This window comes from Theropithecus gelada, chromosome 1 (genome assembly GCF_003255815.1).
Source record: "Theropithecus gelada isolate Dixy chromosome 1, Tgel_1.0, whole genome shotgun sequence".
Classification (NCBI taxonomy): domain Eukaryota; kingdom Metazoa; phylum Chordata; class Mammalia; order Primates; family Cercopithecidae; genus Theropithecus; species Theropithecus gelada.
This window is the reverse complement of record NC_037668.1, coordinates 1,641,989-1,668,702: the sequence shown is the minus strand read 5'-3', so window position 1 is coordinate 1,668,702 and position 26,714 is coordinate 1,641,989. Positions and strand designations below refer to the sequence as shown.

At 41.7% G+C, this 26,714-nt stretch overlaps 1 protein-coding gene across 2 annotated transcripts in view; it reads left to right on the top strand.

The window, feature by feature from the left end:
- SORT1 (sortilin 1) overlaps positions 1–26,714 on the top strand; it is a 91,568-nt gene that overhangs the window by 20,218 nt on the left and 44,636 nt on the right. For both annotated transcript variants that reach the window (XM_025384594.1, XM_025384589.1), the window contains exons 2-5: positions 8,370–8,429; positions 10,477–10,550; positions 23,860–23,962; positions 25,131–25,295. In XM_025384594.1, the coding sequence (XP_025240379.1) occupies positions 8,370–8,429; positions 10,477–10,550; positions 23,860–23,962; positions 25,131–25,295 (402 nt within the window). The remainder of the gene's footprint in view (positions 1–8,369; positions 8,430–10,476; positions 10,551–23,859; positions 23,963–25,130; positions 25,296–26,714) is intronic.

The window sequence follows — 26,714 nt, the reverse complement described above, 5'->3', positions numbered from 1 at the left end:
TATCGTCAGACACCATTCTTGTCTAAGTGATCCAGTGGCTTCTCTCAGCTTTCTTTGGTCTTTCAAGCCAGGAGTACTATTTCTAAAATGTCTTCTTAAAGATATTTCCTTTTCTTCATTTTTATTTTCCTTCTATTTCAACCTTAACTTTCTTTATTCTGACCTTGAGATTCTTATTATTATTATTATTTAAATATAGACAGGTTCTCTCTCTCTTGTCCAGACTAGAGTACAGTGGCATGATCATAGCTTACTGCAACCTCGAATTCCTGGGCTCAAGTGATCCTCCTACTTCAGCTCCTGAGTAGCTAGAACTACAGGTGTGCACCACCATGCTTGGCTGATTTTTAAATTTTTTGTAGAGATGGGGGTCACTATATTGCCCAGGCTGGTCTTGAACTTGTGGACTCAAGTGACCCTCCCACCTCAGCCTCTCAGTGTGCTGGGATTACAGGCATAAACCACCATACTCAGCCTGAAATTCTTTTTTTATTTTAACAAGTCTTAATAGCATTTACTGTATACTCAGCATTTTACTAGAGGGTGATATTAATAGATTTTATTTGTGTTCTTTGAAAATTTTCAAGATACTTGCATGTTATCTTCCTGTATGTTCTACCTGCACCACTGCCTTCTCTCATTGCCTTGCTCTTGCTTATATCTGCCTCCCAACTCTGTAAACTCTGCTTAAATCTCAGTATTCATACCTTTATTTTTTCACTTGAAATTTGAATTTCTCTTCTATATAGACTACCCCTGCTCAATGCCTCTAAACACTTAGATGTGTTCAGGGCATCTTTACCAATGTTTAGCTACATGAAGCTAATGGTAACTACAATGGGAAGGAGAGGAGTAAGGTCACCATCATGTGTGAACAGCTAAGAACACATGCCAGTGTATAACAGTGTCTTGGCTGGCTGGAAGAGCATAGGAATAACTCTATTCAGCCATTATTTACTGAGACAGCAGTAACCGTGTTAGAAGGAAGATTACACACAGATCAATAATGTTAGTTCAGGACAAACAGCTATCGTGAATTTAAAAAAAAAATACTAAGAAAAAGAAAGAACGTTAGTAGCAGGAGTTTGTGAATAGACTTTTATGAAAATGTTTGTGGAGCATCTAGTATGTATAAGACCTTGTTCTAGGCCTGATGGGTAATAACAAATTATAGTGTCTGCCATTAAGAAGTTATAGCATAATTTGAGAGGAAGACAAATATGTAAATAGTTCTACATGTATAGTTTACGTGTACGTATAGTTTACATTTATATATATGTATATAAATAGTTATAGTACAAGGAGTGTCTGTAAATGCTGTGAGGGTAATACTTAGGAAGAGGAGATCACTTTGAGCTGTGATAATTACAAACCAGAATGGTTTGTTTTGCAGTGAAAAATGGGACTTTGGCTGTCTTTCAGATCTTTTGCACTGGTGTAGTCCGTCCCTGGTGGCTGTCAAAAAGAAACACGCACCGTAGAATGCTGAGGAGTGATGGACAAGTGCGGAAACACAGAACTTTTCCTTTTTGAAACGTGCGTTTTTTTTTCAGCTTTTAGATTTAGGGGTATATGTGCAGGTTTGTTACCTGGGTATATCATGTGATGCTGGAATACAAATGCTTCCATCACTCAGGTAGTGAACATAGCACCCAACGGTTAGTTTTTCAATACTTACCTCTGTCCCTCCTCTAATAATCCCGTTTCTATTGTTGCCATCTTTATAGCCCGTGAGTACCCAGTGTTTACCTCCCATTAGAAGTGAGAGCATGTGGTATTTGGTTTTCTGTTTCTGTGTTAATTTGCGTAGCGTAATGGCCTCCATCTGCATCCATGTTGCTGCAAGGGACAGGCATTCGTTTTATGGCTCCATAGTATTACATGGTGTATATAGACCATATTTTCTTTATCCAGTCCACTGCTGATGGGCACCTAGGTTGATTCCATGTCTTTGCTATTGTCAGTAGAGCGATAATTAACATAGTGCATGTGTCTTTTTGGTAGAATGATTTGTTTTCTTTTGGATATATACCCAGTAACGGGATTGCTGGGTCAGATCATAGTTCTCTTTTAAGTTCTCTGAGAAATCTCCAAATCGCTTTTCACAGTGGCTGAACATTCCCTCCAACAGTATATAATCATTCCCTTTTCTCCACAGCCTCACCAGTATCTGGGTTTTTTTTTTTTATTTTTTGATGTTTTAATAATAGTAGTCAATCTTTCTAGTATGAGATGGTATCTCATTGTGAAACCTGCATTTTTGAAAAATAGTTTCACTTGCTATAGAATTACAGCTTGACTGTTTTTTACCCAGTACTTTAAATATGTTACTCCACTGTCTGGCTTGTATTGTAGGAAAAGTCTGCTATCATTCTTTTTTTCTCTGTATGTAATGTCATCTTTTTTGTGGATGCTTTTAAGATTTTTCTCTATTGCTGATTTTAGATTATTTGACTATGATATGATGTGCTTTGGTGTATTTTTCACCATGTTTCTTGAGCTTCGGGTTTCTGAGCTTCTTGGATCTCTGGGTTTATCCTTTTCATCACATTTGGGGAAATTTTGGCTATTATATCTTAACTTTTTTTTCTGTCTCCAGCCCAGCCTCCTCTAGATGCCCTGATTGCATATATAATCAGCTGCCTGAAGTTGTTCTACTTCAAAAAGAATGACAGAGCCATCGCTGAGCTATAGAACAACTTCAAGAACATTTGTAGAAACTAGAACATTTTCTAAATTGATGGCTCTGTTCGTTTTTTGTCTTTTCTTATCTCTGTGTTTCACTTTGGATAGTTTCTGTTGGTATGGCTTCAGGTTCACACTCATCTCTTCTACAGTGTCTAATCTCCTGTTCAGCCTATCCAGTGTTTGTTTTGTTTGTTTGTTCGTTTGTTTGTTTTTGAGACGGAGTCTCACTCTGTCGTTCAGGTGGAGTTCAGTGGTGCAATCTCGGCTTAATACAGCTTCCACCTCCCAGGTTCAAGCAATTCTCCTGCCTCAGCCTTGTGAGTAGCTGGGACTACAGGTGTATGTCACCACACCTGGCTAGTTTTTGTATTTTTAGTAGAGGCAAGTTTTCACTATGTTGGCAAGGCTGGTCTCGAACTTCTGAACTCAGGTGATCTGCCCACCTCAGCCTCCCAAAGTGCTGGGATTACAGGTATGAGCCACAGCGCCCTATCCAGTATACTTTTCATCTCAAACATTGTAATTCTCATTTCTACAAGTCTAATTTAAGTCTTTTTTTTTTTGAAACAGTGTTTCACTCTTGTTACCCAAGCTGGAGTGCAGTGGTGCAGTCTCTGCTCACTGCAACCTCTGCCTTCTGGGTTCAAGTGATTCTCCTCCCTCAGCCTCCTGAGTAGCTGGGATTACAGGTGCCCACCACCACACCTGGCTAATTTTTAGTATTTTAGTAATTTTAGTATTTTTAGTAGAGATGGGATCTCACCATGTTGGCCAGGCTGGTCTTGAACTTCTGACCTCAAGTGATCCGCCCACTTTGGCCTGCCAAAATGCTGGGATTATAGGCATGAGCCACCACGCCTGGCCTGATTTAAGTCTTTCAAAAATTTTTTTTCTTTAACATTCTCAATCCATTCTCTAATTTCTTGTGGAGTACAGTTATAACTGTTTCAGTGTCCTTATCTACTAATTATCTTTGTTATTTCTGAGTCAGTTTGATTTTTCTCTTCATTATGGGTCCTGATTTCTTCTTTGCGTGCCTGGTTATGTTTTTTTTTTTTTTTTTTTGAGATGGAGTCTCGCTCTGTCGCCCAGGCTGGAGTGCAGTGGTGCGATCTCGGCTCACTGCAAGCTCCGCCTCCCGGGTTCACGCCATTCTCCTGCCTCAGCCTCTCAAGTAGCTGGGACTACAGGCGCCCGCCACCACACCCGGCTAATTTTTTTTGTATTTTAATAGAGACGGAGTTTCACCGTGCTAGCCAGGATGGTCTCGATCTCCTGACCTCGTAATCCGCCCGTCTTGGCCTCCCAAAGTGCTGGGATTACAGGCGTGAGCCACCGGGCCTGGTGCCTCGTTATTTTTAAAAATTTATTTTAAGAGACAGGGTCTTGCTCTGTTGCTCAGGCTGGAGTGCAGTGGTATAATCATAGCTCACTGTAGCCTCAAACTCCTGGGCTCAAGAGATCCTTCTGCCTCAGCCTTCCAAGTAGCGAGGGCTAACAAGCATGTGTAACCATGCCTAGCTGATTTTTTTAAAATTGTTTTTGTGGAAATGGGGGTCTTGCTACATTGCCCAAGCTAGCTTCGAACTCCTGGCCTCAAGTGATCCTCCCACCTCGGCTTCCCAAAGGGCAGGGATTATAGACATGAACTACTGCACCTACCCACCTGATGATTTTTCAGTTGGATATTGTGAGTTTTTGCTTGTTGGATGCTAGATATTTTTGTATTCTTATAAATATTCTTGAACTTTGTTCTGGAACACTGATTACTTGGAAACAGTTTGATCCTTTTGGGTCTTGCTTTTAAGCTTTTTTTAGGCGGGACCAGCACAGCGTTAAGTCTGGGGTTATTTTTCCTTACCACAGAGGTAAATGTTTCTGAGTACTCTACCCAATTTCCTTGAAATACAAGGTTTCCTATTATGGTTGCTGGGAGCAAGGATTATTCCTGTTCCTGTGTGAGGTCTGAATATTGTTCTCTGCCATCCTTTCAGGTAATGATTTCCCTGGCCTCAGGTAGTTTTTTCACATGCGTGTGCTGTTCGGTGTTCAGCGGAAGACTTGGTGGGGTGGCAGGGGAGGCCCACTGCTCAGATCTCCAGAAATTTTTTTCTTTGTAAGTCTTTCTGCTCTAATCTTCTGCCCTGTGAACCTCTTTGGCCTCCCCAGACTATCAGCTTCCTCTCTTCAGTTTAGGGAGAACTCTGGGCTCTGCCTGGGTGCCCCTCCCCTGTACTGTGCCTGAAATTCTCTCCAGGCAGTAAGCCAGTAAGCTGTAGGGTACTCTCGTTCAGTTCCTTTTCTTTCAGGAATCGTCGTCCTTTGTGCCTGGTGTTCAATATCTTGGAAACAGTCATTTATTTCATATATTCTGTGTGTGTGTTTGAGATGGAGTCTTACCCTGTCACACAGACTGGAGGGCAATGGCGCGATCTTGGCTCACTGCAGCCTCCGCCTCTTGGGTTCAAGCAATTCTCGGCCTCAGCTTCCCAAGTGGCTGGGATTAGAGGTGTGCTGCCGCGCCTGGCTAATTTTTTGTATCTTTAGTAGAGACGGGGTTTCACTCGAACCCTTGACCTCGTGATCCACCTTTGTCAACCTCCCAAAGTGCTGGGATTACAGGCATCAGCCACCGCACCCAGCCTATTCTGTGTGTGTGGTTTTTTTTGTTTTTGTTTTTTTTTAATTAGCTATTTCCCGTAGAAAGGTAAATGTGATCCCTGTCACTCTATCTTGACCAGAAGCAGAAGTCCACTCTGAAATGAACTTTTACGTTTCATACCCATGTCTGTCATGGGGAAGTTAAGTGGGCCTGGCCTTATCTTTTTACTTCATCATCCTCTTTTTCAGAACTTCATAAGTAGTTCTTCAAGAATTCAATATTTATTGTGTGTGCCCACTGTGCACTGTGCTGTGTGTTAGCTGCTGAAATGTATAGGCTTGATTCCTTTACCAGATGGACCTCAGGTCTAGTGGGGAGGACAGGCAAGGTTCTTGTGGCTACAATTAAAAGTGCTGTAATACATATTTTGAAAGATCTAAGATGCCACTGCAGTGTAGAATGACATGTATGTTGTCTTAAATATTAGAAATGATTCTGGATTAGGATTGATGGCTTTGTGCTGACTTGTGAATTCTGTCTCCTAACCGTGACCAGGTTGTCCGCCCTTTCCTGGACATCCATATTTTTTCTCCCACTGAAAGGCCAGGATTGAATCTGTACTCTTGGGTCCCTAGTTCTCCTGGATTTATCTCCTTTCCATATGACCTTTTCTTTCTGCTTAACCTTTGGGCCTGCTGTAACATCTCATTTCATTTTTCTTTTTGAACTTTCACCAGTGTAAGAATGTTAGAGACTGAAATATTTAAAAATTAGTTGCATTTGCTATAGGTAGATGAGTTTTTCAGTGAGTTTGCCCATTTTCAAAAGCAAATCTTCACTGGTTATTTGGAGCAGATGGGAAGGAAGCTTAAGGGTAGTAGAAAAATCACAGTTTTGCTACATTTCCAAAGGAACTCTTTGGATGATGAATGAGGTCCATTACCATTTCAGTTGTTTCAGTGAAGCTGAGAGTTGCCAGTGACACGTGATAATCCTCGTTCTATAGTTGAGCAATAGGAAAATGTGGGTAATGCCAGTCTGCATTGACAGGGTCAGCTGTGTAGAGCATTGCCTGAAAAGTAAAAGTTGCAGTCCTGATTGGCTCAAGACTGATATCTTACAGCCTGATGAAGACAACCACTAATTCCAGTGCCATAATTGATGGGCTTTTTCTTTTCTCTTAGTCAGTTATGACAAGGACCTTCCTTGGAAAGATAACCTATGTTTAGATGACTGTGATCTTAGCCCTTGTGATCTGCCTAGTGCTTGTGGTAGCTCTGGATGTTCCTGTTTTTCCTGAAGGACCTCATTGATGTCAGTTCAGACATTATGCTCACTCAAGAGAATGTGTGGTTTTGCTATGTGTGAAATATCGTATAAGACACACTGCTGTGTCACTTTTAAGCTTCCGGTTTCAGAAGCTCTAGCAGCCCTACTTTTTCTCAGATGCCTGGCAAGCCTGCATATCTGAATAACCCTTCTGTCCTGCAGAGGCTGTGAGAAGCTCTGCCGAGCATTTGAGAGTTAACCATTATTTACGGAGCAAGACCTGCGTGAGGCACTGATTGTACTAACTTACAGAAATTGTGTGAGAGATTCTTTTGACATCAAAGGTACTTATGGTCCAGAGGGGAAATCACATAGGTGAATTAATTCAGAAGCCCGTTCAAGACTACAAGAGAAAATTCCAAGAAAAACAAAACAGTTCATGTTTTGAGTTCTGTTTCTTTAGATTTCTATGTTGGGATTGGTGGCTTGAGTGACCGAGTAGCTGACATCCCAACCATTTTTAGACATGTTCTATTTTGAGGTTGAGTTTGTGGTTTGGGAAGGTTGTGTAATCATTTTCAACAAATGCTTACTGAGTGTGCAAAGTATTCCTGTGGTAGGCACAGGGAGTACCAAGAAATATAAAGTTACATTCCCTGGCTTCTAAGGAGCTTCTCATATATAGGAGGGCAAGGCATGTTTAAGATTTTAAAATCTTAGTAAGATTATAAGTCTTAAGAAAAAAGCATAATCATCAACAATTATTAGAAATATATACTGAACTATTAAACTGTCTAAGAAATGGGGCTTGGGTGGTGAACATGTGGCCTGGAAAAGAGAAGGATCTTCACTTTTTGCTATATAGATTCTATATAGTATGTAATTTCTATATGGTTTGAAATTTTTGCCAAGTGCAGTTATTGCCTCTTTGGTTTTTTTTTTTTTTTAATCAGTTACAAAAATGATAGAGAACAGAAGATTGTATTAATACATATAATATTAACCTTGAGTATATCTCTATGTGGTAGGATTGTGAATGACTTATTTTTATTATACCTTGTTATAATTGTCTACATCTCTTTTAATGAATATATATTATTGTATAAGTAGAGAAAGGAAGTATTTAAAAAACAAATCCAAAACCACCTACAATGATGATTATAACTATATTTTAACATGCTTACTATATTTTGAGTATAATATACCAGTTTTCCCTTTTTTACCTCCTTACTTTCACTGCAACTCTAGTGAGGTTGTTTTATTATTATCATTATTACTATGGTTATTAAATAAAAAGGTGAAACAAAGACATTTGCTTCTTGCTTCTGCCCCTTGTCATTTTGAGTGAGCTAGCCTAGAAGTAAAAGGAATCCAGTTATGAACTTCTCAGCTATACTGTAAAGGATGCCCAGAAAAATTTAAATTATGCTGATTTGGTTACAATTACGCCTGCCAGTGTGGGCTATGATCTCTTGTTTTAAAGCATCCTAAAAATACTTTGCTATACCTTTATATTTAGTTCTGTTGGAGAAAGCAATTAGATTATCCCATCTCCCCATCTGGTGCAGTAAAGAAAACTCATCTGCTTGGCTTACTTTGTGTAAAAGAGAATTTAAATTTCCAGGTTATTTGTGATTCATATTAAGTAGTTAAATCCCATCTCTCCCAAATTTTGTACTGGGAATCCATATCCCCTTTATAATTATTAACTTAATTACTCTGAACAATAATAAAGTTCAGATATTTAAAGAAGCCAAAGATTGAAGGAGAGTAGCTGTCATTTCTAAATTAATTTTTTTTCCCCTTATAGCATGTGTTTGATGATCTCAGAGGCTCAGTATCCTTGTCCTGGGTTGGAGATAGCACTGGGGTAAGTCATATTTTGAGTCTGTTATTTCAACCCAGCAAGAAGATGACAACAGATTTGGGGGACGGTTAAGCACCTAGTATCATTTCTTCCTGAAACTGTCTTTAGCCTCAATCACAGGAAATGTTTGCAAGACAGACTTTCAGGAAGTTGTAGTTGTGTTGGTTTTGCTTTAGAACTGGGAACATCTTTTTTTAGGGTGCGGTAGGGACGGAGTTTCACTCTTGTTGCCCAGGCTAGAGTGCAATGGCGCGATCTCGGCTCACTGCAACCTCCGCCTCCCAGGTTCAAGCGATTGTCCTGCCTCAACTTCCCAAGGAGCTGGGATTACAGGCACCCACCACCATGCACAGCTAATTTTTTGTATTTTTAGTGGAGATGGGATTTCACCATGTTGGCCAGGCTGGTCTCGAACTCCTGACATCAGGTGATCCACACTCCTCAGCCTCCCAAAGTGCTGGGATTACAGGTATGAACCACTGCGCCTGGCCGGGAACGTCTTCTGATCACCTTCTTCCACAGTAGGAAGATGGACACTTTTTCAGTCCTTGGTGGCTGCTTAGCATCAAGATGAGCAAGAAGAAAGAGGGAAGAGAGTGCTCTGTATTGAGAAGGGAAGCTCACAATACTTGGGAAAACCCCTATATAGAAACAGAAAATGTCCATTAAAAACATCCTGGCACTTTTCCTCCAAACTGTATTGTTCCTGTGTCCTTTCCCACAGGTGTGTTGAGGGACTGTGGTGCCCATGGGCTCATGGTTGTTCATCTTTTGTCCTTGCCCCTACCACAAAGGAGGTACTGTCAGGATTGGGGGACTGGAAGGGGGATCAGTCAGCTCCTTATCCCTCCTGATATACAGCTGGGCTTCCACTAGGAGGGCATGCTGAGGATACATTGGCCTCTGGTCTTAAATCAGGACTTGTTGCCTGGCTGTCTTAATATCCTGCTTGAACAAGAGCGGAGGCAACATCTCCTGCCTCCTGGTATTCCATAATGCATGTGTCATTTCATTGAGGCACATGATAATTATATTAGAAGCCTAAAGAAATAAAATATTGGTGCTGAAAAGCAAATTGTAAATTTCTTATTTTGATTAATTTTTAAACTTCTAGTAGAATTTCTTTAAGCATAGCTCAGTTTTTTCTAGAATTTGAGTTGTACCCTAATTTCCATGATTTACCCTTTTATCTTAGATAGTTGGTATCTCCAAGATTTCTTTTTTTCTTTTTTTTTTTTGAGACAGAGTCTCGCTGTGTCACCCAGGCTGGAGTACAGTGGTGCAATCTTGGCTCACAGCAACGTCCGCCTCCCAGGTTCAGGCAATTCTCATGCCTCAGCCTCCCAAGAAGCTGGAACTACATCCTTGTACCATCATGCCCAGCTAATTTTTGTGTTTTAAGTAGAGACAGGGTTTCACCATGTTAGCCAGGCTGGTCTCGAACTCCTGACCTTAAGTGATCTGCCCACTTCAGCCTCCCAAAGTGCTGTGATTACAGGCATGGGCCACAATGCCCAGCCATCTTCAAGATTTCTCATATGGCTTTCTGAGACTCCCTAGACCCTTGTAGTAATCCATCCAGAATCATTTCCTCATGCATAGTTTTTGGTAGATAAAGTACTGAAAAAATGAATTTCATGAAGAACCAACAACAAGGAGAAGAAAAAGACAAGACAGACATGACACAGTGACCTCTAGGAGAACACCCACGCTATTCTAGCTTCTATAAGGAGAAAATGGAGAGGGTGCTTGCCTGAGAGTATCTTACAATAGTATGGATACAAAATAGTTAAAGCCTTCTTTTATTTTAATGTGTATTTGAGTAGTCAGCCTCACTGCTTCAATGGAGGCGGTGGGGATCAACCCAACAAAATGAGCTGAGGACTTTCTCATCATTCTCAACCCTAGTACCTAGATCTTTCTAGACTTTGGGGAGTACTACAAAGTAGGGATATCAAAAGTCTTTTAGGTGTTGGCTTAATCTTGAACACATATCAGCATGTGATTGGAGTATCTTTTTGATTTATGGAATGCTTTTTTCTCTCTCCAGGTCATTCTAGTCTTGACTACCTTCCATGTACCACTGGTAATTATGACTTTCGGACAGTCCAAGCTATATCGAAGGTGAGATCAATAACACGCGTTGGAGCATTTGACTAAGTAACATACTGAGAATGTAGATTCTCCCTTTTCTAGACATGAGGGTGTGTAACAGTTGATGTAAAAGATCTTATAGCCATCTTAAGTTTTCACCAGACTGTCACACTTAGCACATGTTGTTGTTGTTGTTTTGAGACAAGGTCTCACTCTGTCTCCCAGGCTGGAGTGCAGTGGCGTCATCTTGGCTCACTGTAACCTCCGCCTCCCAGGCTCAAGCCATCCTCCCACTTCAGCCTCCCAAGTAGCCAGGACTGCAGGCACACGCCACCACGCCCGGCTAATTTTTTGTATTTTTTGTAGAGATGGGGTTTCCCCATGTTGCCTAGGCTTGTACTGAGCTCCTGGGCTCGAGTGATCTGCCTGCCTCAGCCTCCAAAAGTGTTGGGATTACAGGCGGGAGCCACTGTGCCCAGCCCCCAGCACACTTTTTAACGTCTACTTTTTTTGTTGTTGTTGTTGTTTTTGAGACAGGGTGTGGCTCTGTCACTCAGGCTGGAGAGCAGTGGCGCAAACACGGCTCATTGCAACCTCTCCCTCCCAGGTTCAAGCCATTCTCCCACCTCAGCCTCCCAAGTAGCTGGGATTACAGGCATGTACCTCCATGCCTGGGTAATTTTTGTATTTTGGATAGACAGGGTTTCACCATGTTGCCCAGGCTGGTATTGAGCGCCTGGGCTCAAGCTATCTGCCTACCTCGGCTTCCCAAAGTGCTGGGATTACAAGTGTGAGCCACAGTGCCTGGCCTTAACATCTAATTAGCAACTGAAAGAAGTGTGAAAAGGGACCTGGTTCCAAAGAGGTTGGTTTGACCTGACTGAGGGGCAGAACAATAAAGGAAGATGAAGAAAGAGTCTATAGTGCTGTGTGTTTGTGTTCATTTATATGGATATTTATTTGTGGGAAGGTAGTATGGAGTTTAAAAAGTCTTTCTATTAAGTTTGAGCACAAAATGGTTTTTTATATTCCTGAAATAAAAATCTTCATTGTACTTTCCCAGCAAATATTATTTATACAGCATTTTGAGGCCTAAGCAGATTATTTTTACGTAAGAAGGAGGCTGTCAGGTCAGACCTACCAAAATGCTTTGTAGTGTTCACACTGGTGATAATGATGGTAACTTGTGTTCTGGAACCACAACCTATACTGTGACATTGGTGAAGTTTTAGAGTTGTCTTCTCAAAGGTATGACTTGATTAAAAAGTAGGTTCCGTTCCTTAACAGTAAGATCAAGACCAACTAATTCCTAGAGATTGCTGAATGATTGTGTCTTCTCAATCATTTATGTCTGTCTCATTTTCCCCTAGGGACCTAAAGAAATAATGACCTCCCAGCAGATGATATAGAAACTACCCTAGGGTCAGGGTATCTCCCAGGAGTCATGGTACTTTCTCAAGGTTCTTTATTTGACTGCTGTTCTTGGCCCAAGTGGGAGTGAACCCACGTTCAAGCTCTGAAATGGATTAGCCTAACCTCTCTTCCCCATGAGGTATGAACTTTGACTACGTCTCCTGGGCATGGAGCCAGAAGTCTCTGCCCTTCAGTACATTGATGTTGTCCCAGAGAGGCAACAAATACCTTTAGGCCAACAAGGAATTGCTATCTTAGAACTACAGTGCAAATTCCATGAAGGCAAGGTTCTTGACTAACTGGGTTCCCCAGAATCTAGCCAAATGCCTAACATGTAGTAGGTAGGCAGTAAATAATAATCAAATAAATGAATGAATGTCTTGGCTTCTTTATAATTTTTTTGGATGGATAATTAAAATTTTTTTTGATACAGGATCGACTATATTTTAGAGTCTTGGTGCTAGAAAGAGCTATAATAGGTGACTTTGTTTATTCAATCAGAACAGTAGTTGAACCATTTTAGATGAAAAGCATCCTATTTGGGGAGAGAAAAATGCGTTTTAAAATGTGTAACTTTGCTTCAGTAACTCTTTCCAGTGTTTAAGAATGTTTGCTCTCATAAATTCCCCTCCTCACAATTGCCCATTCCCCAGCTGGGCATGGTGTCGCACATCTGTGGTCCCAGCTACTTGGGAGACTGAGTTAGGAGCATCTCTTGGGTCCTGGAGGTGGAGGCTGCAGTAGCTATGGTCACATCACTGCACTCCAGCCTGGGTGAGACAGCGATACCCTTTCTCAAAAAAATAAAATATCTCCTCATGATAGTTTTTCTTACCAACCTGTGTTTCATTATAAAAGCAGTATAATCATATTATAGGACATTTGAAAATTTTAAAGGAAAGAAAAAAGTTCATACAGCCAAGTGTAATCTTAATTCATTTGTCATTTATTATCTTGACCTTCCCCTTTAATGTTGTATCATATAGTTGTAGAGTATTGGGAGGCAACGTGGAATAGCAAAATGTTGCCAAGCTTTGTTGGCAAGTAGGCTTAGGATTGAATCACAGCACTGTCATTGCAAACAGAATGAACTTGGGAAAGTCATTTAACCTCCTAAGTCTTTTTTATCATCTGTAAAAGGACAGTAATAATGCCCACCTCAGAGCTGTTGTGAGGTATGCTTTGCAGTGCCTGGCATGGAGGAATAGCTTGGGTGCTGTTAGCTGCTGCCATGCCAATGACCAGGGATGGCATGTAGCCAGCAGGTACTGGCATTGCTGTACCAGTTGTTAAAATGAATTTGAAGCCTTCCACACCAGTTGCTAAAAAGTGATTGCCTGCCCCCAGATGCCTCCACATCTTCTACAAATGCACACTGCACCCCCTAGCCCCTGCCAACATGCAAATGTTACTAACACCTGGCATTATGACCTACATCCATGCTGATTGGTCAGTACACATACCTTAACTCTGCTAGTAACCCCTCATTTTTTTAGATTGACATAATTTATCATTGTTCCATTGGACAGTTAGCTTGTAGCTGTTTTTTTCACGTAACTAATGCTACTGTGATAAATATCATACACATTTGTGTGATAGGGGATGTTTATTTCCAATTCACTTTTTAGTAGCAAAGGAAAACCTCCGCTCTGATGGATGTCAGCATGTTTTAAAGGCTGTTTGTTAAATGCCTCTTTCTCCAGATTGAATTATTTTCTATACCTAATGCCTCAACAACTTAAGACAATCGAAACCAAAACGAGAACCGATACTGCCATGTCACTGTTTAAATACCACCACCATCAGACTCAGCCTTTTTTCAGCCTGTTTTTGTCTAGTCTTGTGAAAAACCCCGCTTTCCTGACATATACTTTACTAGAGTGCAATTCTATTTGTTTCTGATATAGTATAATATTACCAGGGTAACATTTTTTTCATATTACCCAGCAGTTTTTTGTTTCTTTTTTTTAACCACATTGACTTTGAATATTAATTATCTCTTCCTTGCCACAAAGTGGCAGCTGACTCTGTACCTGCTCCCAGAGTTTAGGCAGAAACTGTAAATATGCCTTGTTGCATTTCCAACTGGGCTGGCCTGGCCTAAAGTGACTGGCCAACCAAGTCAACCATGTTGAACATGCCAACCAAGAGGCAACTGTTGTTTCCGAAATGAGAAAGTGAAAGACGCAGTTTGATCAAAATGGGTCTTGAGTATGTTGAAGTTGCCCAATTACCACTAAAAGCCCACTGAACCCACTCTGAGGACTTTTCTGTTTTTCACAGCATTGATGATTATATTATTCATTAGACTGTCTTTGCGTACTAAATCTTATATGGTTAAAGGTTCATTTGGATTTCAAATAAAAAACAGCAAATCACATGCCACCTGCTTTGTGTATTACAGCATGAAGTCTCACAAGAATAGAAGGAGGTTGTCCCTGTTGATATGCAGAGTTAGAGGGAGTATACTTCTGTCTTTAAGCTGTGAAAAAGAACTATTGAAGGATTTGGCAGATTATATATATGTATATGTACACAAATATATGTGTGTGTATACATATGTTTGTGTGTACACGTATACACACACATATATGTATTTTCCATTTAAAGGAACCATGTTTATATAGTATTAATTTTGATTTTCTTATAAGGAATATTAGTTTGTATAATGGATTATAAAGTATGTTTGTCTCGCACATATGAGGTTGAAGAAATAAACTAGCTACAATTAGGATGATAATTTGATTTTTGGTGACTAACAGATATTTTCCATCTTTTGTTTTATGATGTCTTAAGTCCAGCTTTTCATTGTATAATTTACTTAGTGAAGCAAATGTAGGCATTGTTCTACACCAATATTGTATACCTAATTATTAATATCACAAAGACTGCTGGGCTATTTTATTTCTGGTTTTAATTTCCTTTGAGAGTTGCTCAAATTTTGGGAATTAATAGGGAAATCTATAAGAGGTTTTGCATTAAAATATATTACATAGTCAATGTAAGTTTTTCAGGATGTTACTTGAGTTTTTGTTGTTGTTGTTGTTGTTGAGATGGAGTCTCGCTCTGTTGCCCAGGCTGGAGTGCAGTGGTGCGATCTTGGCTCACTGCAAGCTCCACCTCCCGGGTTCATGCCATTCTCCTGCCTCAGCCTCCCAAGTAGCTGGGACTACAGGCACCTGCCACCATGCCCATCTAATTTTTTTTTTTATTTTTAGTAGAGACGGGGTTTCACTGTGTTAGCCAGGATGGTCTTGATCTCCTGACCTCGTGATCCGCCCGCCTCGGCCTCCCAAAGTGCTGGGATTGAGATTTTTAAAAAAGGATAACTTAAAGGTATACAATGCAAAGTGCTGCTAGTGCAGTAAACCAGCGTCTTCAAGGCATCTTGTGTAACAACCTTTTTTATGATATGCTGAGTTCAGTTTTCGCTGCAGTAGATTGTTAACAATGACTGCATATTTCAGTTACAAGGTTGGCATAAATTCCATTTACAACATATATTTTCTTGCTTTTTTTTTTTTTAAAGAAAAAGTATACTAAAATGTGATGCTGGCATTTTACCTTTAATACAACTTCACTTTTATACACGTCAAGTTGTCAATCAGAGTAAGATGAAGACCCCCAAATACATATTCATGTTCCTTCTGATTAAAAGTTCTGTGATTTTATTTACAATATCTTACTCTCTTTATTTTCCCACTTGTAGTTTCAAAATTTCTACAGAAAACGTGTATCCTTTCCCAATAATGATAAAATACAAAATATTTAAATAAAAACACAAGGTAATATCAGGTAGTGGGGAAAAAAGAGACTGAAATATTGGGAATTAAGTTTATTATGAATTCAAATCTTGCCAATTTTACCCAGCAGTAGTTTCAGGTCCATGATTCTTTTGATACGTTTTAATAAACTACATTCTCCCTATTGATCTTTTACCTGGAAATTTCAGTACAGTTGGTTGTCATTATTAGTGATAGTTATGTTCTGTAAAGTTGTCATGAATACTGAATTAGTTAATAGTGAACCATTGCTCCTAGGGGGACATATAGGGTTAGGTTTATGCAAACTTCAGGTCACAGCACTCATTTTCATCAAATGATCAATACATAACTTTGTTTTATGTGTGTTTCTGTTTAAAGATACCTTATTTAATGTGTATTATTGATTCATTAACACTGAATTCATGGCCAATAGCACTACAACTCTTGCCCAAACAAAGCTTGTCTTGTATACTCATATTTCCTCCATGAGGCACATCAAAGCCTTCTTGCGTTTAGGAACACTCAACAGCATGTTGACACTGCACTTGGAGGCCATTTAGATAGAAAAAGTACCCCAAAAAAAGCATGAACATGCAAAAACCTAGCACTAAATAGACCGTGAAAAGGACACTTGTTTATAGTGTTAGAACTGAACACAAATCAGCTTGTTTGATCTCAGCTGGGAATGGGTACACTGGGTGACTCACATTTTTGCTGCTCTGTAAATGTCTGTAAATGACTAGCAAGGCACCATGAGTATTGATTTGGGGGTTACAAATAAATTTAAGAAGGTAAACAAATTTACAAATATAGAATCCATGCATAATGAAGATTATATAAGCTTTCTCAATTAGTAAAAACTACAAAACAATAATATTTTTAAGAGTTTGCCATCATCCTTGTTACTTTTATGTTATAATTTATGGTGGCTTAATCATGGCAAAATGAACAAAAGAAAATAGGTAGAAGCAGAAAGAGTTTTGAGGTGCATGCTTGAAAAAGCCTACATAGCTGTTAATGAAACTTAAAGACGATTCCGGTGAAGGCTCAGAAAGAAAAGAGGAGAGCTATAGAGAAAGCTTCCGTCTTAGAGAATACCTAAGTAATCCATGGTAGAATATTCATTAAAATGTGGACCACAAAGGCCATTATGATGAGGTTTCTGGCAGAAATGAGGAACATGTTATTGGACAATAGAGAAAAAACAATGCTTGTTATAAAGTGGCAGAGAACTTGGCCAAATTGTGTTCATGTTCTAGTGTTTTGTGGAAAGTACAACTTGCAAGCAATGAAATTGCGTATTTAGCTAAAACAATATCTAAGTAAAATGTTGAAGTTGCAGCTTGGTTCCTCCTGACTGCTGGTAGTAAAATGTGGGAACAGAGAAATGACTCAAGGACAGAATTATTAAGCAAGAAGAAAGCAGTACTTAAATATTTGGAAAATTCTCAGTCTATCTAAATTGCACAAACTGAGAATAATTAGGATGTGGCCAAGTGACCATTTGATAAAGAGATTGGCATGGGTGTGAACTAAGAATTTAAATCAGTTACCCCAACAGGAAAACTGCCAGTTTGAACCCAATGAGGAAAGGCTTTCAGATTTTAAGGACCACAGAGCTATTCGATTGCGTATGTGCGCTCTTCTTTAAGACAAGGCAGTTCAGGGATCTCCAAGGCTGCCTCCTCAATTTCAAAAGGAGGGACCATCACCCAAAGCCATGGAAGAAAGGTCACCCAGATCCTTGGGGGCCTACCCACTTTCTGGCAAGGCTGCAGAGCAAGACCACAATCCCAACATGTCTGGGAAGAGGAGGGACCCCCTCCCCAACATTGGACCTGTAGGACCCAGGTTAGAGCCAAAGAGAATTGTTTTCAAGCTTTAATATCTAGGCCGGGAGAAGTGGCTCATGCTTATAATCCCAGCACTTTGGGAGGCTGAGGTGGGAGGATTGCTTGGGGCCAGGAGTTTGAGACCAGCTGGGCAACATAGTGAGACCCATCTCTGCCAAAAAAAAAAAAAACTTGGGTGCGGTGGCACATGACTATAGTCCTAGCTACTTGGGAGGCTAAGGCAGAAGAATTGCTTGAGCTCAGGAGTTCTAGGCTGTAGTGAGCTATGATCACGTCATTGCACCCCAACCTGGGTGGCAGAGCAAGACCCTCTATTTACTTAGTTTTGACACAGGGTCTTGCACTGTTGCCCAGGCTGGAGTGCAGTGGCATGATCTTGGCTCATTGTAGCTTCGACCTCCTGGGCTCAAGTGATCCTCCTGCCTCAGCCTCCCGAGTGGCTGGGACTACAGGCTGGAAATCACCATGCTCAGCTAATTTTTGTGTATTTTATAGAGATGGGGTTTCACCATGTCGCCCAGGCTGGTCTCAAACTCCTGGCCTCAAGCAGTCCTCCCACCTCAGCCTCCCAAAGTGCTAGGATTACAGGCATGATCTTAGCACTTTGGGAGGCCGAGGTGGTAGGATGCCCAGCCTTAAGACCTACTCTTTAAAAATAACTAAATAAATATATATCATGAAGTTTGCCTGTATTTTAGACTTTGTTGGAATCCCCTTTCATCTTTCCCATTTCTGTTTTTTGGAATGGAAATGTCTATACTGTGCCCGTCCCACCATTGTATTTTGGAAGTGCATAACTTGTTTGGTTTCACAAGTTTCACGGGTCAGGAGTTCAACACCAGCCTGGCCAAGATGGTGAAACCCTGTCTCTACTAAAAATACAAAAATTAGCCTTTGGGAGGCTAATATACAAAAATACAAACTGTACAACTGAAGGGCAGTTTGCTTCAGGATGAATCATACCTTCAGTCTCACCTTTGTCTGATATAGATGATACTTAGATGACACTTTCGATTTTATTTTTTTTATTTTTTTTGAGACGGAGTCTCGCTCTGTCGCCCAGGCTGGAGTGCAGTGGCCGGATCTCAGCTCACTGCAAGCTCCGCCTCCCGGGTTCCCGCCATTCTCCTGCCTCAGCCTCCCGAGTAGCTGGGACTACAGGCGCCGCCACCTCGCCCGGCTAATTTTTTGTGTTTTTAGTAGAGACGGGGTTTCGCCGTGTTAGCCAGGATGGTCTCGATCTCCTGACCTTGTGATCCGCCCGTCTCGGCCTCCCAAAGTGCTGGGATTACAGGCTTGAGCCACCGCGCCCGGCCTGACACTTTCGATTTTAGACTTTAGAATTGATGCTGGAACAAGTTAAGACTTTTAGGCTGGATGCAGTAACTCACGCCTATAATCCCAGCACTTTGGGAGGCCGAGGAGGGTGGATCATCTGAGGTCAGGAGTTTGAGACCAGCCTGGCCAACATGGAGAAACCCTGTCTCTACTGAAAATACAAGAATTAGCTAGGTGTGGTGGCCCATGCCTTTAATCCCAGCTACTCGGGAGGCTGAGGCAGGAGAACCGCTTGAACCTGGGAGGCGGAGGTTGCAGTGAGCTGAGATCCTGCCTTTGCACTCCAGCCCAGGTAACAAGAGCGAAACTCTGTCTCAAAAAAATAAAATAAAATAAAAAGACTTTTGAGGTTGTTGGGATGTAACGAATGTATTTTGCGTGTGAGAAGGACATGAGTTTGGAGGAATGGAGTGGAGGGGCGGGGTGGGGGTGTCAGGATGCTGTATACTGAATGTTTGTGTTCCCTCTGAACTCATGTTGAAATTTTAACCCCAAGTGCGATGGTATTAGGAGGTGGGACCTGTGGTAAGTGATTAGGTCATAAGGGCAGAACCTTCACCAGTGGGTTTAGTCCCCTTTTAAGAGAGACCCCCGAGAGCTCCCTTGTTCTCTCTGTCATGTACGGTTACAGTGACAAGAGGGCAATCTGTGAAGCAGGAAGCAGACCCTCACCAGACAGCACATCTGCTGGCACCTTCATCTTGGACTTCTTAGCCTCCAAAACTGTGAGAAATGAATTCCTGCTGTTTATAAGCCACCCAGTTTATAATATTCTCTGCTAGCAGCCCAAGCTAAAATAAGCTGTATTCCAACTATATTTGTATTTTAGCATTATTGTCTTGAGTTATAAACGTTCGTGTTTACACCATGGATATATGCAAAAATGATCATTTATTATTTTTTTTTTTTTTGAGATGGAGTCTCGCTCTGTTGCCCAGGCTTGAGTGCAGTGGTGCAGTCTCTGCTCACTGCAAGCTCCGCCTCCCGGGTTCAGGCCATTCTCCTGCTTCAGCCTCCCAAGTAGCTGGGACTACAGGCGCCTGCCACCGCACCTGGCTACATTTTTATATTTTTAGTAGAGACCGGGTTTTACCTGTATAGCCAGGATGGTCTTGATCTCCTGACCTCAGGTGATCCACCCGCCTCGGCCTCCCAAAGTGCTGGGATTACAGGCGTGAGCCACCGTGCCCGGCCATGATCATTTATTTTTAGTAACCAGAAAGTGGACAGGCCGGGCGCAGTGGCTCAAGCCTGTAATCCCAGCACTTTGGGAGGCCGAGACGGGCGGATCACGAGGTCAGGAGATCGAGACCATCCTGGCTAACACGGTGAAACCCCGTCTCTACTAAAAATACAAGAAAAATTAGCCGGGCGAGGTGGTGGGCGCCTGTAGTCCCAGCTACTCGGGAGGCTGAGGCAGGAGAATGGCGTGAACCCGGGGGTGCGGAGCTTGCAGTGAGCCGAGATCGCGCCACTGCACTCCAGCCTGGGGCACAGAGCAAGACTCCGTCTCAAAAAAAAAAAAAAAAAAGAAAGTGGACATTAGTGTTGATGCATAGAATTGTTGTTTAAAAGACTTGTTTCTTTTTATTTATTTATTTATTTATTTTTTGAGATGGAGTCTCGCTCTGTCGCCCAGGCTGGAGTGCAATGGCATGATCTCGGCTCACTGCAACCTCCGCCTCCCGGAGTCAAGCAATTCTCTGCCTCGGCCTCCTGAGTAGCAGGGATTACAGGCACGTGCCACCACGCCTGGCTAATTTTTGTATTTTTAGTAGAGACGGAGTTTCACCATCTTGGCCAGGCTGGTGTTGAACTCCTGACCTCGTGATCCACCCGCCTCGGCCTCCCAAAGTGCTGGGATTACAGGCGTGAGCCACCGCGCCCAGCCAAAAAGACTTGTTTCTAAAGCAGTTGGTTTCACAGGGTTTTAATTGTTTACCTATCATTTGACAGCTGTGCCTAACTGCATTAATTATCATATGGAATTTGAAAATTAGATTTATTTATCAAAGTTGCTTCATTGATTTCCTCTTCATGATGTATGCTGATAGAAAATAAAGTGCTAGGATCAGCCTGTAATCTTAGCACTTTGGGAGGCCGAGGTGGGAGGATTGCTTGAGCCCGGGAGTTTGAGACCATACATATCTTCGTGATACGTATGCTAATAGAAAATAAAGCTATATTTAAATAAAGTATTGTGTTAATAAAATATACCCCTGGGCCCAAAGTGGCCTTGCTAGTACTCTACTTAAGTCCTAGCAGGTTGATACTAGTTCATTTTCTCCATTTATTTAACTGACTAAAGTACTAGAGTGCTGTAGCAGGTGATCTTTTGTTTTGCTCATGCTGGTTTCTTTTTTTGAAGGGCAGGGATGTGTTTGTTGTGCCAAGTTCTTAAAAAGCAAGCAGGCTTGCCAACAGGTTTGTGGAGATTCTCTGGGGATGTCATGAAGGAGGACCGATTTGTAAACTAGTCTTAATCAGGCTGCTTCAACCCCTTTGGAAGGTTTCCAGGGCTGTTGATGATATATGCACTGTAGAGCTGGGAATTGTTTATGCACATCTCTTGGCCAGCTGTCAGGAAGGTAAGAGCTGATCTACTCCAAAGCCAAAGGAAGGGTAATATAGGACTTTGTTGGGTGGTGCCCAATGCTATTTCATTTATCTAGGAATTTTCTACGTGTGTGTATGTACTTAAGGAAGGATAAAGTCATTCAGACAACTTAGACATATATAGTTGTTTAAGCATATTATCAGGGACCTCTACATACCCACATGGATACTTCCCTTCTGTCTCCAACTTTCTCTTAGCTGATCTCTTCTGCCAGGTCATAAGCCCCCAGCAAGATAGAGGAAGGTCCCAGTTTGTAAGGGAAAAAATCCTCACAGATAATTAAAAGTTATCTCTAGTTTAGGGCTAAAGGTTCAGAGAATTGGACTATAGTTTCAATTTTGCCCTTAATTAACTAGTTGACTTTTGATAAATTGCCTTCCCTTGCAACTCCTCATCTGTGACATGAGGGAGTTGGACAAGATGTTCACTTCAGCCCCTTACATCACTCATGGTTTTGCAATTCTTTATTTGTTGAGGCCGCTACCAAAACCTATAACATCATTTACATCATGTATATTCAGGCTTCACTTATTGATGGGGATACATTCTGTGAAGTGCATCATTAGGTGATTTCTTTATTGTGCAAACATCGCAGAGTGTACTTACTCATACCTAGACAGTATAGCCTACTACACACCGCAGCTATGTGGTATAACCTGTGGTTCCTAGGCAACAAACCCGTAGAGCATGTTACCGTACTGAATACTGTAGGCAGCTATAACACAGTGCTAAGTATTTGTATATCTAAACAGAAAAGGCATGGTAACAATATGGTATCATAATCTTCTGGACTCACCATCGTATAAATAGTCCGTTGGTGACCAAAGCATCTTCATGCAACATGTAGCTATATTCTATCATTGAAGACCACTGCAGATTACATTTATCTGTGTGCGAAAATTTGCAGTGCACAGCTGTCTTCATTGATGGATACTTTAATGAACATTAAGATTTAGCATTGTGTATTGTGTAAGAGAGCTATACATAGTATTAAACCTGTCAGTGTTAGACAGCTATGGAATTTTTGCTTTTATTTCCCAGAATCTAAACACGGATTCAGATACTTCTAAAAGATATTGTTGGAATGAACTTTTGGAAAAAGTTTTGAAACCCTGAAAGTTGAGATTAAGTTTGTTTGTTTTTCCTAGGTGTATTTCATGTACTGAGTGCCTTAGAGACTTGTGCCTAAGGATGGTAACTTCTAGGGGGGAAAACTTCAAGAACTTGGTACAGCTTCACTTACAGCTTTATCATAAGTGCTGTGGATTAATAGATTAGTTAGAAGCCTTTGGCTGTACTTTGCATAGATCTTACCTTAAACTAACTGGAATAATAAGGGAATAGTTTATTCTGTAACTAAGTACAGAGGAATGTCAGGCTTCAGGTCAATTCAGTGTCATAGGCTCTACTTCTCAGGAATTCTGAAATTACCTTCTCTGTGCTCCCACTGGGACAGAATAACCATAGCAGTCTTTTTACTGTGTGTTCGTATACTGCATCATTGGGGTTTCTCAACCTTACTACTCTTGACTTTTGGGGCCAGGTAATTCTTTATTATTGTGGGACTGTCCTGTGCCTTGTAGGATGTTTGGCAACATCGCTGGCCACTACCCACTTAATGCCAGTAGCGCCTCAGCCCTGCGTTGTGATAATCAAAAATGTCTCCAGGACCGGGTGCGGGGGCTCATGTCTATAATCCCAGCACTTTGGGAGGCCAAGGCGGGCAGATCGCTTTGAGCTCGGGAGTTCGAGACCAGCCTGGGCAATGTGGTGAAACCCCGTCTCTACTTAAAATACAAAAATTAACCAGGCGTGGTGACACAGACCTGTAATTCCAGCTACTCGGGAGGCTGAGGCTGGAGAATCGCTTGAGCCTGGGAATTGCGCCACTGAGCTGAGATTGCACCACTGAACTCCAGCCTGGGTAACAGAGTGTGATCTTGTCTCAAAGAAAGAAACAAAAAAAGTCTGCAGACATTACCAAAAGTTTCTTGGGGGACAAAAACACCCTGATTGAGAACTGTTAGTCTGAAGGAATATAGACCATTTTATCAGGTGGCTGTCGTAAGTGGGAGGCAGTGTGCTTCCTAGAAGACCCCAAATTTCCCCCCGCTTTTGTCTCCCATTGGCTTATCCTGAGTCACTCCCCAATTCCTGAACCCCCGTCACTGGTGAGGCGGGGTGGAATGTTCTTTGGCCTCACCAGGGCACCTCTGGAGCTAGGAATGTGACTGTTGAGGGTGAGCCGAGTCTCTCAGTATGGTTGGTGGGAAGGGAGAATGAAAGCTGAGTAGGAACTCAGTAATATCCATGACCACTGTACCCTAAATTTGCCCTTTTTTTCTTCCTCTCAGTGAGGATTATGGGAAGAACTTTAAGGATATTACAAATCTCATCAATAACACCTTTATTCGGACAGAATTTGGCATGGCTATTGGTCCTGAGAACTCTGGAAAGGTGAGACTCATTCTTGTATACATAAAGCTTGTGCTTGATACCACATGCAGAGCTGTCAGATATTAGTATTGGCATGGTCCAGTGATTCACAATAATGTATTTTAGTTTAGTATTGCTATATTTGTATTTTAAAATTAAACACTTTTTTTTTTTTTTTAAGACAAGGTCTCACTCTGTCCCTCAGGCTGGAGTGCAGTGGTACCATCACAGCTCACTGCAGTCTTGACCTTCTAGGCTCAAGGGATCCTCCCACCTCAGTCACTTGAGTAGCTGAGACTACAGGCTCTCGTCACCACTCCCGGGTAATTTTTTTTTTTTTTTTTTGTAGAGACAGGGTTTTGCTATGTTGCCCAGGCTGATCTTGAACTCCTGGACTCAAGCGATCCGCCCACCTCGGCCCCCTGAAGTGCTGGGATTACAGGCTTGAGCCACTGTGCCTGCCTTAAACACAATTTAATATCAGTCGTATAAGAATGGAACTCTTGCCAGGCGCTGTGGCTCACGCCTGTAATCCCAGCACTTTGGGAGGCCGAGGCGGGCGGATCACGAGGTCAAGAGATCGAGACCATCCTTGCGAACACGGTGAAACCCCGTCTCTACTGAAAATACAAAAGAATTAGCCGGGCGTGGTGGCAGGCGCCTGTAGTCCCAGCTTCTAGGGAAGCTGAGGCAGGAGAATGGCGTGAACCCGGGAGGCAGCGGAGCTTGCAGTGAGCGGAGATTGCGCCACTGCACTCCAGCCTGGGCGACAGAGCGAGACTCCATCTCAAAAAAAAAAAAAGAATGGAACTCTGAGTACACAGATTTATTTTTTTTTGTTCCCTGCCCAAGGTGCACCAAAGCCCTTAATAATTACGCAGCAGTTGCTTAACGTTCCAATGTATATACCCTATGACAACATTTTAGTCTTTTGGAAAACTAATCTCAGTTATTCAGCCTAATCAAGGCTTAAACCCACAGATACGATGTCCCAGCTCAGTTCAGGGTGTTATTTTTTGATAAGAATAAGACCCAAGGAGTAGAGTGGAGCAACTAATCGGTTTTTGTAACTCTTCTTACTTCTAGAACTAAGATTTCTTGACTAATGTCTGGTGAAAATGGTGTACGAACTCGTGTGCTTGCATAGATAGTATCATACCCTGAATCAGATCTTTCCTCTTCCTGTCAGGTGGTATTAACAGCAGAGGTGTCTGGAGGAAGTCGTGGAGGAAGAATCTTCAGATCATCAGATTTTGCGAAGAACTTTGTGCAAACAGATCTCCCTTTTCATCCCCTCACTCAGATGATGTATAGCCCTCAGAATTCTGACTATCTTTTAGCTCTCAGCACTGAAGTAAGTCCAGTTGAGGAACATGGTTTGTCTTTTGCATTTTAGAGTCTCAAATGTACTGTCTTAGAAGGATCCTTTAGGAAATGCTTTTAATATTGGACTTCTTTCTAGAATCTCCTTATGGCATGAAGTTTGTATTTTTTTTAACGATTTTTCCTATTTGGTAAAGGACACAATTTCCATGTGCTATCTATTCCAGGTAAGTATGATGCCTAGTTGTCATTGTAATTTTTTTAAGTGACTAAATGTATGGTATTGCAGTAATGAACTAGAAAACAGTTTAATTTAACCATTCTTGTGCTACAAGGGACAAGCATAAATTGTCAAACTCCTAATGTTGTCATTGTTCCTTTTCTGTGATCAGACAACATCTTTCTAATTTTTTTTCTTTTTTGTTAGGTCATCAGTTTATAAAACATACTGGTTTCTGTCGTTGGCACTCATGTATAAATATCCAAAGTCTTAAATCCCTGCGCTCCCTACCACATTCCTATACTTTCTCCAGAAACCAGTGTGTTTTCCTAACCCTCCCACTTCTCTTCTGAAAGTTCTCTGAGGAACACATTCAGCTTCTCCTTTCCTGGAGGACCAGTCTCCCTTTACTGTGGTTAAGGGCCCAAAGTGGCTGAGTTGCTAGACTGTAATAATCAGAATTATACTTTACATTTTTATGGCCTTCTCTCATCAGATAGAAACACCTGAGGAACTAGTTCAAGAGGCACATCCCTTTGCCCAAACCCAGAGATAATAAGTCAATGACTTCTGTTGTAGGGTGGCCAATATTTTTAACAGGCTCCCCAGCTAAGCCTGAGCACCAAAGTTTGAGAGTCATTGCTGTACTAACTGTTTTGGGGTCAGAAACAAGATGATAACTGTGAACTAGTCAGGCTGAGCAAAGGGTGACATAGGAGGATGAAGGGCACTAGAAGAGAGATCTGGATTCTGGGCTTTCTGTGGGGAGATTTTTGAGCAGAGGGCAGGCTAGGGGGTTCCAGGAGGGCCAGAGTTATGCTTCTTTTTGAGACAGTTTTGCTCTTCTTGCCCAGGCTGGAGTGCAATGGCGCGATCTGGTCTCACTGCAGCCTCCACCTCCCGGGTACAAGCGATTCTCCTGCCTCAGCCTCCAGAGTAGCTGAGATTACAGGCATGTGCCACCACACTCAGCTAATTTTTTTGTATTTTTAGTAGAGACAAGGTTTCACCGTGTTGGCCAGGCTGGTCTCGAACTCCTGACCTCAGGTGATCCGCCTGCCTCGGCCTCCCAAAGTGCTGGGATTACAGGCGTGAGCCACTGTGTCTGGCCTCAGAGTTATGCTTAGCAGTGGAGACTGGGGGAAGGAAACTAGCTTGCTGGGGAGTAAGCTTCAAATCTTAGAACAATTCCTAGAAATTGGCCTCCAGCAGCTTAAGCTGAAAGCACTA